The 13,118-nt window shown below is 47.9% G+C and overlaps 1 protein-coding gene across 1 annotated transcript; it reads right to left on the reverse strand.

Annotated features, from left to right (window-relative positions):
• Positions 1 to 1,000: 1,000 nt before the first annotated feature.
• On the reverse strand, positions 1,001 to 8,239 carry LOC134412750 (kelch-like protein 5). The gene is made up of 4 exons (XM_063146763.1): positions 8,164 to 8,239; positions 7,447 to 7,525; positions 4,001 to 4,228; positions 1,001 to 2,435 (listed from the first exon to the last, which is right to left on the reverse strand). Exons 1-4 carry the CDS (start codon positions 8,237 to 8,239, stop codon positions 1,001 to 1,003), a joined length of 1,818 nt encoding a protein of 605 aa, XP_063002833.1.
• Between the last annotated feature and the right edge of the window lie 4,879 nt (positions 8,240 to 13,118).

Below are 13,118 nucleotides of genomic sequence, written 5' to 3' on the forward strand. Positions count from 1 at the left end.
GCTAGATGGAGCCAGAGGGCAAAAACTATTTCTCGGAACTTGGAACTTCCATAGAAGGCCACAGTTCCGAGGAATGTCCCTAGATGGCGCCAGAGGGCAAAAACAATTTCTTGGAACTTGGAACTTCCATAGAAGGCTGCAGTTCTGAGGAACGTCCCTAGATGGCGCCAGAGGGCAAAAACTATTTCATGGCACTTCCATAGGAGGCCGCAGTTCTGAGGAACATCCCTAGATGGTGCCAGAGGGCAAAAACTATTTCTCGGAACTTGGAACTTCCATAGAAGGCCGCAGTTCTGAGGAATGTCTCTAGATGGCGCCAGAGAGCAAAAACTATTACCGGCACTTGGGACTTCCATAGAAGGCCGCAGTTCCAAGGAACGTTGCTAGATGTCGCCAGAGGGCAAAAACTATTTCTCGGAACTTGGGACTTCCATAGAAAGCCGCAGTTCCGAGGAATGTCGCTAGATGGCGACGGAGGGCAAAAACTGGCGCCGACATTGTTATCTTTCAGGCGCCTTTCCCTTCTCCCAAGCATTTAACAGCATTTAACAACGTATGCTAAGTCTGTTTGTTTTTTAATGGACCCCAGAAGTGTCGTCATTTAAAATGGATACCGTTTTATACTGTTGTTTTTATATTTTTTTGATGGTTTTAAATTTTGTATACTTTTTAATGCTCACTGTTTTTTAACTTTCGTAAACCGCCCAGAGAGCTTCAGCTATGGGGCGGTATATAATTTTAATAAATAAATAAATAAATAAATAAAGGCTCAGAAGGATCAAGGAAGCAAAAAAAAGTGGCAGGTCCATGGCAAAAATGCCGATACGTTTAAGGGCAGAAGAGGCTGCACCCAGAAAGACCGGGTTTCATATCGCGATCTAAAAGAACTCACTGGATAGTCAGATTCAGGTCTCTCGTTTTCAATTAACTATCTCGTTAAAAAAAAAAGAGAACGGCCGTCCAAAACTTGAGAAGATCCCCCAGCCACCCAGGACAGCCCTTAACTGCCTCCCGCTGCCTGTTCTGCCATGGAGGAAGTGCATCCCCTGTGAAAGACAGCAAAGATGTTTTTTCGAGGCACCTTGAGCGGGATGCAGCCAAACCCAAAGGCTCCATAATTGGGGTCCGGTAAATTGGCGGAGCACCGAGCCCAGTGTGGCTGCCCTAGTTCCCAGGAGTGGATGGCGCTAGAATAGCAGTCATTGTTGTCGCCCCCGAAGACGTAAATCCTCTTCCCGCAGCAGGCGACGCCTGGGTAAGAGATGGCTATGGGGAGCGATGGGACCGAGACGTCTCGGTTCACCGCGCCGTCTCCGAGCAGGCAGACGCAGCGCTGAGTGAACTGGCGGTTCCCCTGCGCGCTGTCTCTGGTGAGCCCGCCGACTACAAAGATGCAGTTGCCCAGCGTGACGGCGCTGGCCTCGTAGCATTCAAAGGCCAGGTCGACTTGGGACCAGGTGTCGGAGAGGACGTCATAAAGCAGGACTCCCCGGTGGGGGATCGGGATGTCGGAGATGCCCATCTCTCCTCCGATGAGATACAGTTTGCTCCTGAGCGTGGCGGAAGCGAAGTAAGTCAAGGCAAAGGGGAGGCTGGCGATGGGCCCCCATTCTTCTCGCTCCAGGTCGTAGCTCTCGGCGCATGCCAGCGACCCCGTGTTATCCCAGCCTCCGGCGACGTACAGCTTTTTCTTGCACAGGAGGAAAGCGTGCCACGCTCGGGCCGTGGACATGGAGGGCAGCTGGGCCCAGAACCCGCCCAGCGTATCGTAAACGAGCAGGTGGTCCGAGTAGGAGCCGTCTAAATGTTGTCCGCCGGCGATGTAGAGCTTGTGTCCCATGGAGACGCAGCTCGGGGAGGTGAGTGATTTCAGATCGGGGAGCTGCTCCCACGCTTCGGTGGAAGGGTCGAAGAAGTGGACGTGGGAATCCAGGTCCTCGTCCTCCAGGCTCGCCTCGCTCCATTTCGGGAGCCCCACGCACACCACTCCCTCGTGGTACATGCCCTGCCTCAGCCCTCGGCTGGACCACAAGCGGTCTTCCACGCTGAGCTCCTCCCACGGCAGCCGCACACACTCGTAAAACTCTTCTGTCTCAGCCCGGACTTCGGCAAGTTCGTCGGGGGCCAGGAGCGGAAGGCGGATGTGATCCATTAGCACCCGGAGCTTCGGGAAGCGCTCGGCGGAGTCGTGGCGGACCCAACGGCGCACGGCCCGGTACACGGTCAGCTCGGAGCGCACCGCTAGGCTTTCCAACGCGACAATGCTGAGAAGGGTGCTGAAGTCGAGGAGCAGGAAAGCCGTGAGCTCCGAGAGGCACTCAAAACGGGAGGAGACGTAGCGCGAAGCTGGGAGGAGGAGCGGCTGGTGGTTGTGGGAATACGCCAGGACGTAAAGGTCCAGGCAGTTCTCCATAGTAATCCTCTCCAGGAGAAATCTGCAAGGAGGAAGAGAGGCGAAATGAACATAGAATCGTAGAATCATAGAATAGTAGAGTTGGAAGAGGCCTCTAAGGCCATCGAATCCAATGCTCTACCCAACGCAGGAATCCAACTTAAAGCATCCCTGACAGATGGCCGTCCAGCTGCCTCTTGAAAGCCTCTAGTGTGGGCGAACCCACCACTTCCCTTGGTCAAGGGTTCCATTGTCAGGCTGCTCTAACAGTCAGGACGTTTTTCTTGATGTCCAGCCAGAATCTGGCTTCCTGTCACTTGAGCCAATTATTCCATGTCCTGCACTCTGGGATGATCGAGAAGAGATCCTGGCCCTCCTCAAAGAGTCCTTGAAGAGTGCTCTCATGTCTCCCCTCAATTTTCTCTTCTCCAGGCTCAACATGCCCAGTTCTTTCAGTCTCTCTTCATAGGGCTTTGTTTCCAGACCCCTGATCATCCTGGTTGCCCTCCTCTGAACTCGCTCCAGTTTGTCTGCATCCTTCTTGAAGTGTGGTGCTCAGAACAACACTCAGGATGAGGCCTAACCAGTGCTGAATAGAGGGGAACAAGCACCTCACACGATTTAGAAGCTATACTTCTATTAATGCATCCCAAAATAGCATTTGCTTTCTTTGCAGCCACATCACACTGTTGGCTCATATTCAGCTTGTGAGCTGCAACAATTCCAAGATCCTTCTCGTTTGTAGTATTGCTTAGACAAGCATCCTCCAACTTGTAACTGTGCATTCCCTGTTCATTGCCTAGGCTCTAGAGTGACACCACTCACCCTGGCTTCTTTTTGGCTCCCGCGGACCTAAAAGGACTTCCGGATCAGGGCAGCACTTTGCTTAGGGAGCAATGATTTTCCCCAACCTGGTTTCCTCTGGATGTTTTGCACTACAAGTCCCAACATTCCAGATCACTGGCTACACTCCCCCACCCAAAAACACAAATTTCCCCTATAGGCTAAACTGTGAAAATCCAAATTTGGCGGTGGATTTGTGCAAATGCTCACCTGTGCAATTGGAGGTGCTCAAATGGGAATTTCCGGAAAGGGCAGAAAATTCCCAAAAGTTGTGCTCTTGTTTGCATTTGGGGTGGCGAATGGGACGTGTTTGCAGAATTTGCAAACAGGAATTCAATTCTTGTACATCCCTAGATGGGAGTATGACATCCAAAACATCTGGAGAACATCACATTGAGGAAGGTTGTTTTCCGTTGTGATCGACTCCTGGCTGTTCCTTGGTAGATGCCTTCTCCTGGGATTCGCCTACATCATAAGAGTGCATACAAGGTGTGCTGGGTGTGCCCATGTCTCTGGAGCCTCTGGAAAGTGTGTATTTCACCCTGCCCCACTACTGGTGGCCTTTCTGGAGGCTTTGGAATGTGCGTTTTTCCACCCCACCCATTGCCCCAATCAAGGCCTTAAAAATAATCAATCAATCAATCCCTTGGATGCACAGTCTAATGAAATGTTCTGTGCACGCCTATGACCTACATATTTATTTATTTACAATGCAGGTTCTCCACCCCTACTTTAGATGTTCAGGAAACCCCCTGTGCATATTACCTGGTGATAATCTCCAGCGCAGAAGCTATTTGAAGTCTGCTGGCTGCAGTGAACATTTCTTCCGCCTCCTCTTCTTGGAGCGGCAGTTCCCCTGTGTAGACGTAATCCAGGAGGCTCTGGAGGGAGGTGGAGGACAAGTCTAAGAGCACGATCTCCCCCTCCCGAGACTCTTTGAAGGTGCTGGCAAACATGCGCTGGAAGTAGAGGCTGACGGAGGCCAGGAGTGTTCTGCAGGGGAAGAGAGGGGTGGTGGTGGAAGTGAAAGAGAACATGTTTTGCAGCCTGATGGTCCAGGTTGAGTCCCTAGTAACTCCAGTTAAAAGGACCTCAAGTAGCAGAGCTAAGAAAGACTTGTCCAGGATAAAAAATCCACTTTGGTTGTAAGTAGGGCTGTGCTCCGCTTCGCTTCGCTTCGGATCGGAGAAGCAGAAGCGGATCGGGGTGCTTCGCCTCCCCTGAAGGCGGAGGTGAAGAGGATCAGGGGGGCAGTGGCGCGTCGCAGAACGGATCGAGATGAAGGTGGATCGAGATGAAGGATCAAGATGAAGCGGGCCTTACCTGGCGCTATTGTGACAGCGGCAGAGCCAGGAAAGGGGGCAGTGGGGAAGGGTCTTACCTGCATCCATCTGCGACCCGTCGCTGGCTTCAACTGAGCCCGAGGACTCAAACAGGAAGTCCTCGGGCTCAGTTGAAGCCGCCGGCGGACCGCGGATAGATGCAGGTAAGGGGGAGGAGGGAGGGAGGCCTTACCTGGCAGTGCAGCTGCCGCCGCTGTGGAGCTCCAATTTGGATCCTGAGCTCCGCAGCGAAGAGAAGCGGACCACTGGCGGATCGGCACAGAGTGGACCCGATCCATAAGTTGCGGATTGGGATCCGAAGCGGATCGGGGTGGGTGGGTCCGTGCACAGCCCTAGTTGTAAGGCAACTCTATTTTATTGAGCATAATACAGCTGCATGGAGAGAGTCCTACAGACGAAGAACTTCTCAACCGGCAGTGTGAAAAGCAGGTATATTTATACGCAGTAGCATCTTAGACCAGTGGTTCCTAAACGGGGGTCCGCGTAACCCACCTTGGGGGTTTGTAGCACCATTCACCTATTAGCTCTGCAAGGTGAAGGTCCGCATTATAATAAAAGAAAATACGCCGTCTCCCACGCTCTGTTTGCTTCAACGGTGACGTCATGCGCAAAATGCGTGATTTTAGTGACTAGCTTCAGAGATTGCTTCCCTGCACCTAATCCTGAAAACTCATGGAGAAGGAATCCTTTTGAATGTGGTGATGTACAACTAACAACTCTCTCTGCGGAAGAGCGAGATGCACTTGCTGACGTGACTTGTGATGGTTCACTGAAATCATTTTTCAAAGAATATAGACGGGACCAATTCTGGGTGAAGGTTTTTCCTGATTATAAGAAGTTGGGTGAAAAAGCTTTGAAACATCGAGTTCCCTTTTGTTCCACATATCTCTGTGAACAAACATTTTCGACATTTTGTTATATGAAGAACAAGCATAGAAATCTGCTCAACGTGGATCCAGAATTGAGATTGAACCGGAAATATTGAACCGGATGTGGAAGGGATTGTTCGGGACAAAAAGAGGCAGGATTTCTCCCATCACATTTAGGTTTAGTAGCTGCTAGACAAGTCATAATTTGTTCAACTGTAAACTAGACGTTGGTAAAAACAAATTTGTCTTTATATTCCTAACTAAATCATTGTCATTTTTGCTTGGTAATATCACAAATATCACAACTTTTATGGACTGTTTTTTAGTATACCTAAAATCCTTTGCTTATTAGGGGCCACCCCTTATTTTCTCCAAAAAATTGCTTCGCATAGGTAAGTGCCATAGTGATAATATTTTTTTCAAAAGTAGGGGGTCCTTGGCTTGGCATTTGAAAAACAAGGGGTCTGCAGTACTTAGCTAATTTGGAACTACAGACTTAGACAATTAGCAGTTATCAAAGTTCTAAAGCAAAACAAAGACAGATCAAAGAAAACTTCTTCGTTATACCTTATCAACAGAGGGCGCATAACTCTTCTGGCAATGTCAGATTGACCTGGATGGTCAGTCCTCCTTATCAAACTAACTTATTTGTCTTCTGCTATATCAAGAGGTTTTGACAGCTAGAAATTCCAATTAAGCATTTTCTTCCAATTTAAGCAGTTTCAGCCTTACAGCACATCCAGGCACATCCATAATTCCAATCCCATCATGCAGTTCACTTGCAAGAACCAAACTACATACAAAGCAGGTATATCCAGGCTTGTGGCTTTGTTTTTTTCAGACTGGAAAGCAGTTCACGGACAGAGTGAAATGGAACTATACTGTGTTAGCACTAGGCTAGATGGAACAGCAGTAAAAAGTTAGGGGTAGGTGAACAAAATCACACCAGGCTCAGAGGGCACTTGCCCCATCACTGCTGCCCTCCCCCCCCCCCCATTTGTCAGGCTGTACAAACCTCTTTTGAAGTTTGGCTTGACCTAGCGAGCATTTGGTAGCTGTGATGTTTCACTGTTTTATGCTATTTATCTGCGATGTAAATGCTGTTTGAACTTCGTATGGTAAAGCTGGTAAGTGGTTAATTCTGTTGGGAGGGGGAGTGAGTGAATGGAATGTTGCAGTGAATGCTGATTGGCTGTTGGATGGAAGTGTGTGAAGGGGAGTGATAGTTGAAATCAGTTAGTAGTTGGCAGTGAGAGAGAGAGAGTCAGGGTTAGTCTGCTGAAGAGGATAAATCAGTCCAGGGTCTGCATTTTATTGTTTTGGGATTAAGAGGGAGAAGGAGAAGTTAGATTTGACTTTAGAGAGTAGAGTAGGCAAGAAGACATGGCACCTGTATTGTAACAACAAAGCATTGACAAATGAAACCACAAGCTTGGTAAACTGCATGGCCTTACTTTTTGTTAAATAAAAGTGATTTTGTTTCACCCGGGATTAGGTTCTTTAAGTACCTGAGGTAAGATACGGGTTTATATGGTGGCAGTGATGAAGTAAAAGGTGAAAGGTGCACAGAGTGCCTAGCTGGTTGCTCTGGGACAAAGGAAGGGTCAATGGATCACAGAAAGGGGTTGCCCAGAGGTGGGAACAGGAAAATAATAATAATAATAATAATAATAATAATAATAATAATAATAATAATAATAATAATCAGTGTGGGCAGCCGTGTATTGACTGCGTTTATGGTTGGGATCCTGAGAAAGGTAAAAAGGAGTCTCAAGGTGAGCGGGTTGTGACAATTGTCTCCTGGAAAGACCCTCTATAACATGCTGTTGGAGTTCAATTCGTGGCATCCCTAACCATTCCCCACCCCCCGGCTTAGGCTGATGGGAATTTGCCTCCAACAACATTGGGAGCGCCACAGGACTCCAACCTTGCTGTATAGGTCCTCTGGTTTTATATACGGCCTCATTCTTTTCATTAAAGTCACTTTTGGTCACCCTACCTGTGACAAGGGAACCTTTGATCGCCAACCACCAACGTGACGTCGCAGAGCTGTTGGGTTTGATACAGCTGCTTGATGCCTGCCGTGGGGAGAGAAAATATCATCAGGAAAAGGGGGTAAATGGAAGAAAAAGAACAGTGCTTAAAAATGCCAGAGAACAGTGCAAGTATTTCAGAATCCAAGTACGGTCTTTCTGGAATGGACCAGGGACTGTGTCGTCTTCCATCCTATTTTGTAGCTGATCAAGAGGGCAGGGCTCCTGCAGCTTTAACTATTGTGATGAGGAGGAAATTTCGCCGGGTGCTGCATGCATACCACGGACACCTGCTGAAATGCCCCTTTCTCTACAATTGTTAAAGATACAGGAGCCCGGTCCTCCTTTCCATAGGGTCACCCTGTTCTACTCAGGATGGCTAGATACATCTGTCAGGTTCAGAGGTGCTGTGTCTCTGTGGACCAGATGCCAGAGAACATGAGCAGGACAATGCTATTGCACACATGGCTTCCTTTTGAGTTTCCCATCCAACCTCTGGGGTGGGTAGCAGAAATGCCTCTATACAGACCACACAGATTGAACATGCATTTGGAAGTCCATCTGACATGCCCCATCCCTTTCAGACATCGGCCTGGATGGCAACAGAGCATGCTTTGCTGCACTAGAAAGGTTTGAGCCCCAAAGCGATGCTATCTGAACAAGCAGTGATGGTGCAACCTTACCTTGGCTAATGCAGTGCCTCAGAGACAGCTGATGGGTGCCAGATGAATCCATTTCTGGGTTCCTCAGAGAGTCCATAGCCTTGGGCACTGCGGACGTCTAGCGACTGGAGCTGCGTTTTCCCACGAGCAAAGATACAAAGCGTTAAGTGCTGGAATTGGGGTTATGCATTCATTCTGGCCCGTTCACACACGCACACACACACTTTAAAATACACAGGTATACCATCTGGTGATCATTGAGGACACACAAGTTTACCAAGATGGTGATCTGCTTGCTTCCTAGAAAGGAATCTGTCGCACACCCATGGTTAACACAAGGGATACCTTCCAATGGTTACTAATCATGATGGCTGAAGGCAACCTCCAGTATCCAAGGCAGTAAGCCTGTATACACTAGTTGTTGGGGAACATGGGTGGGAGAGTGCTGTTGCACCGTGTCCTGCTTGTTGGTCCCTGACCGATGGCTGGTTGGCCACTGTGTGGACAGAGTGCTGGACTAGACAGACCCTTGGTCTGATCCAACAGGGCTCTTGGGATATTCTTAAGTTTCCACAGGTGCAGCATGGTTATGACACCTTAATTCTTATACCATGCACTGCTGCAACGGTGCCATCAGAGTAAGACTTTGGGGGCAGAAGTCAAGGGCCCAATTCAGCTGCATTAGCAAGAGGTCCTCCAAATGGTTCTTTTCAGACTGGACTATTGCAACCTGTTGTAGACAGGGCTTCCCTTGAAGCAAACCCGACGCCTACAGGCTGTACAAAATGCAGCAGCCGCGTTGGTCAAGGGGCTCCCGAAGTGGTCTTCTATCACTTTGGTGCTTCAAGAGCTACGTTGGCTGCCGGTGGCTGCTAGGGTGCGCTGCAAGGTCTTGTTGACCATGTATAAAGCCCTGCATTGCTTGGGTCCTGGATACCTGAGCACTTGCCTTTCTCCTGTGTCTCACGATTGGCAGACTCGCTCTCAGGAGCAGGGCGCCCTGATGGTCCCCCGCTACAAATTGGAATGTGCCGGGGCCAGGGCTTTTTCAGTGGCTGGTCCCCGGTTATGGAATAATGTGCCACTAGAGATTAGACAGGCTCCCGCTCTCAATTGCTTCAAACGCCTTTGTAAGGCGTTTTTATTTTCACAAGAGTCTGGGGAGGGGGTGGTTTAAATTGGGGCTGAGGGCTTTTAACGGTTTGAGGGTGAGGGTTTTAACGGAATTGTCTTAATGTGGGTCGAGGGTTTCAACGGAATTGTTTTATATGCGATTGTAAAGCGCCTCGATGCCAGAATTGGTGAGGCGGTGCTATAAAAATGCTTTAAATAAATAATAAATACATAAAATGTAGCAGGGGTTGGCATACCTATGAAGGCTGGTGGATCCAAGATCGGTGGGGCTGAATCCATTCTGGGTTTCATTCAGAACCCGCTTGAGCTATCTGAGGTGCTGAATCTGGGACCTGGAACAGCTGCTTTAGAGTTTGGGCTGGTGCTGAATGAAACCCGGAATGGAATTTGGAGCCACCAGCCTCTACTGTGTAATATGCATTACCATGTAAAGAGGAACTCCCCACCCCTCACAAGACCATTAAGGCTAAATGCACCTAACTTCATCGTTATCCGGGGGTCCCTCCACTACGCCGAAGAGCTGAAGGCTCTGTTTGACCTGCTATATCCTGTATTTGTTTACTCTGCAGTGGCCTACATTCTCCACCAATTTAAAAGCTAGGAAGGAAAATTGGGTAATTGCATCCCATGGGGCTGGGGGAAAGTAGTTATTCTACGGTACGTCATCAAGAGTTCAGAAAGAGCATACTTTAGCAACTACTGCAATGTGTTCAATGCTATGCTTTCAAACTCAGCATTCCAGGGTGCCTTTAGAGCTAGCGTCCATGCGTGACATGGATGTGCACTAGAGAGATGGTTTTAAATGAGGGGTCTTCAGCAGGCACAAATTGGGGGTGGGGATAAAGACAGGAGTTTACCACAGATGGGGACCAGAGGTGAGGAACTGTCATATCAAACAGGGACAAACTCGGTATGAAACACACACTGTGACAGGACGGAGGTGACCCGTCATATTGATGTTCACGAGAACAAATAGGTTCCACCAACAGGTCAACAGCTGGCTGGCCGCTGTGTGAACAGAGTGCTGGACTAGATGGACCCTTGCTCTGATCCAGCGTGGCTCTTACGTTCTTACCAAAGAATTTGATAGAAAAAAAATTGCTTCCAAAAAGAAATTCAATGGCGAAGACAATTTCAGAAAGATTCTCCTGGGTTTTGTTTGGGTTTCTGGTTTGGGTACATGTAAGTATCCTGATTTTCGTTGTCCTGAAGAGTTTACAAATTATATTTTAATAGTGGGGGAGTGAACAGAGGAGGAGGGATGGCGAAGAAGCCGAGATATGAATATGGGCAAATGAAGATCCAGTATACAGCAAAGGCAGGGCAAAAAGTATTTCAGGAGATCTGGAAAGGATTCCTGACTCCCGATGAGTTAACCACTGGAAATGAAAAAGAAAGCAAATAGTCTCTGCTCTCGCTGACTTTCTCTTATTTGTACATCTCTTGGACTCAGTCTTCCCTGGCTGTAAAATGGGTGTATGAATTAGTTGCCTTTGACTAGGTCTTTGTGCAACTCCTCTGGCCACCAGTTTGAGAGCTTTGGGTTAGAAACCCTATTCTGTAGAAACTCAGGTTTGTACTTCAATAGGCAGGTTGTATCAGGGTTTGGCTCACGGGGCACGCTAGGTCATTGGCTCCACCCTCTGAGCTGCCATTTTGCATCTACCTCCGCCTATGAGCTGCTATGATGCTCCTGTCTCCAGTTGATGGACTTTGGGGTTGTGGACAAAAACGAAGTCAACCCTACAGGCCAGAAATCTGGCCACAGGGTGAGGAACCCGTACCTGAGCCAGGGGGAGAGAGAGGAACCAATGGAGTGGCAATAGCTACCCCTGGGTGATGATGGAGAGAGTATCAGGTTGGTTGCTAGGGTAACCAGGGACATACTCACCACTGCTGGTTGCCGGGGTGACCGTGGCACACACTTCTTCCCCTGCTTAGGTCCAACTGTTAGAGCGGTACGACAATGGAACCAATGACCTAGGGAGGTGGTGGGCTCTCCCACACTAGAGGCAGCTGGACAGCCATCTGTCGGGGACGTTTTTATTTATTTATTTATTACATTTTTATACCACCCAATAGCTGAAGCTGTCTGGGCGGTTTAAGGTGGATTCCTGCATTGAGCGGGGGGTTGGACTCCATGACCTTAGAGGTCCCCTCCAACTCTACTATTCTAGGATTCTATGACAAATAATCATGGAAACGCAGTTTTCCCATTCAAATGAGACCACATAAAAAGGCAAGATCAAAAAATCATCTCAGAAGGCTGACAAAAAAGAAGGCGAAAATGCTACTGACTTATCTCCTCCACCCCAAAGAACCAACTAGTAGCAGCAGAGGAACATAAACGTTAAATCGTCTTTTAATAACGTAGTTAACATCCTTGCCTTATCTTGAGCAAACTTGTTATTCTCCGTACTTTACAGATGAATTCCAGTTATGGAGGGAAATGAAACTAAAACCGGTGCAGCATTCAGTCTAGCCAAACAAACGTGAATCATTGGGGGGACAGCTGGTATTTACCACATCCAAGGCAGCTGGGATCTCATGCAGATCCGTCACCAACGTGGTAAATAGCAATGACGGCATGTGGGGCTTTTTGGAATTTGCGAGAGGTTCTTCGGGAGAGTTTGAATTTGTATCGTGCTGTATTTGATGCGTTGTTCGAATGTAGCTACCTTATGCGGAGTCCGAATATTGCTCCTGCAAGCCCCCCCCCATCATCAACATCATCATCATTATTATTATAGAACTGTTGTTTTTAAATGGATACTGTTGTTTTTATACTGTTGTTTTTATGTTTTTAAATTTCATATACTTTTAATGTTTACTGTTTTTAACTTTTGTAAACCGCCCAGAGAGCTTCGGCTATGGGGCGGTATATAAATGCAACAAATAGATAAATAAATAAATAGTAGTAGTTACTTTAGTATCTTCCCCTGCAACTACTACTAGGAGCAGGGCCTTCTCCGCTGTGGCACCCCGGCTGTGGAACGAGCTCCCCAGAGAGGTCCGCCTGGCACCTACACTGTGTTCCTTTCATCACCAGCTGAAGACCTTTTTATTCTCTCAGTATTTTAACAACTCATTTTAACTTACATTTAATTTTTACTGTTTTAATTCTGTATTTTAATCTTATATCAACTTCTGCTGCGTGGTTTTATCCTGGTTGTGCTTTTTATATTGTATTTTGTAGTTGTGTTTTTAGATTGTTGGTTGTTTTATTATGTTCTTCATGGTTTTAATTTTTGTGAGCCGCCCAGAGAGTTTCGGCTATTGGGCGGCATAGAAATGTAATAAATAAATAAATAAAATAAATAACTCTTCACCTGAAAAAGTCTTCCAGAGCATGCCAGATTCCGGCTGGACATCAGAAAAAACTTCCTGACTGTTAGAGCAGTATGACAATGGAACCAGTTCCCTAGGGAGGTTGTGGCCTCTCCCACCCTAGAGGCCTTCAAGAGGCAGCTGGACAACCCTCTGCCAGGGATGCTTTAGAGTGGATTCCTGCATTGAGCAGGGGGTTGGACTCGATGGCCTTATGGGCCCCTTCCAACTCTGCTATTCTATGATTCTATGAAAAGAGTCTAATGTAAGTGCCAGGTGAACCTCTCTAGGGAGGTCATTCCACAGCCAGGGTGCCACAGCAAAGAAGGCCCTCCTCCTGGTAGCCACCTGCCTCACTTCCTTTAACAGGAGCTCATGGACCCCTAAGGATGATCATAGGGTCTGGACAAGTACACAAATTGTTCAGAAATGCACGCAAATTGCATCCCCCCCAAATGTGCAAATTGCAGAAACTGTTGGGGGTGGGAAACGTGCAAAATGACCAGAAAAATCTA

Source organism: Elgaria multicarinata, chromosome 22 (assembly GCF_023053635.1).
Source record: "Elgaria multicarinata webbii isolate HBS135686 ecotype San Diego chromosome 22, rElgMul1.1.pri, whole genome shotgun sequence".
Taxonomy (NCBI): domain Eukaryota; kingdom Metazoa; phylum Chordata; class Lepidosauria; order Squamata; family Anguidae; genus Elgaria; species Elgaria multicarinata.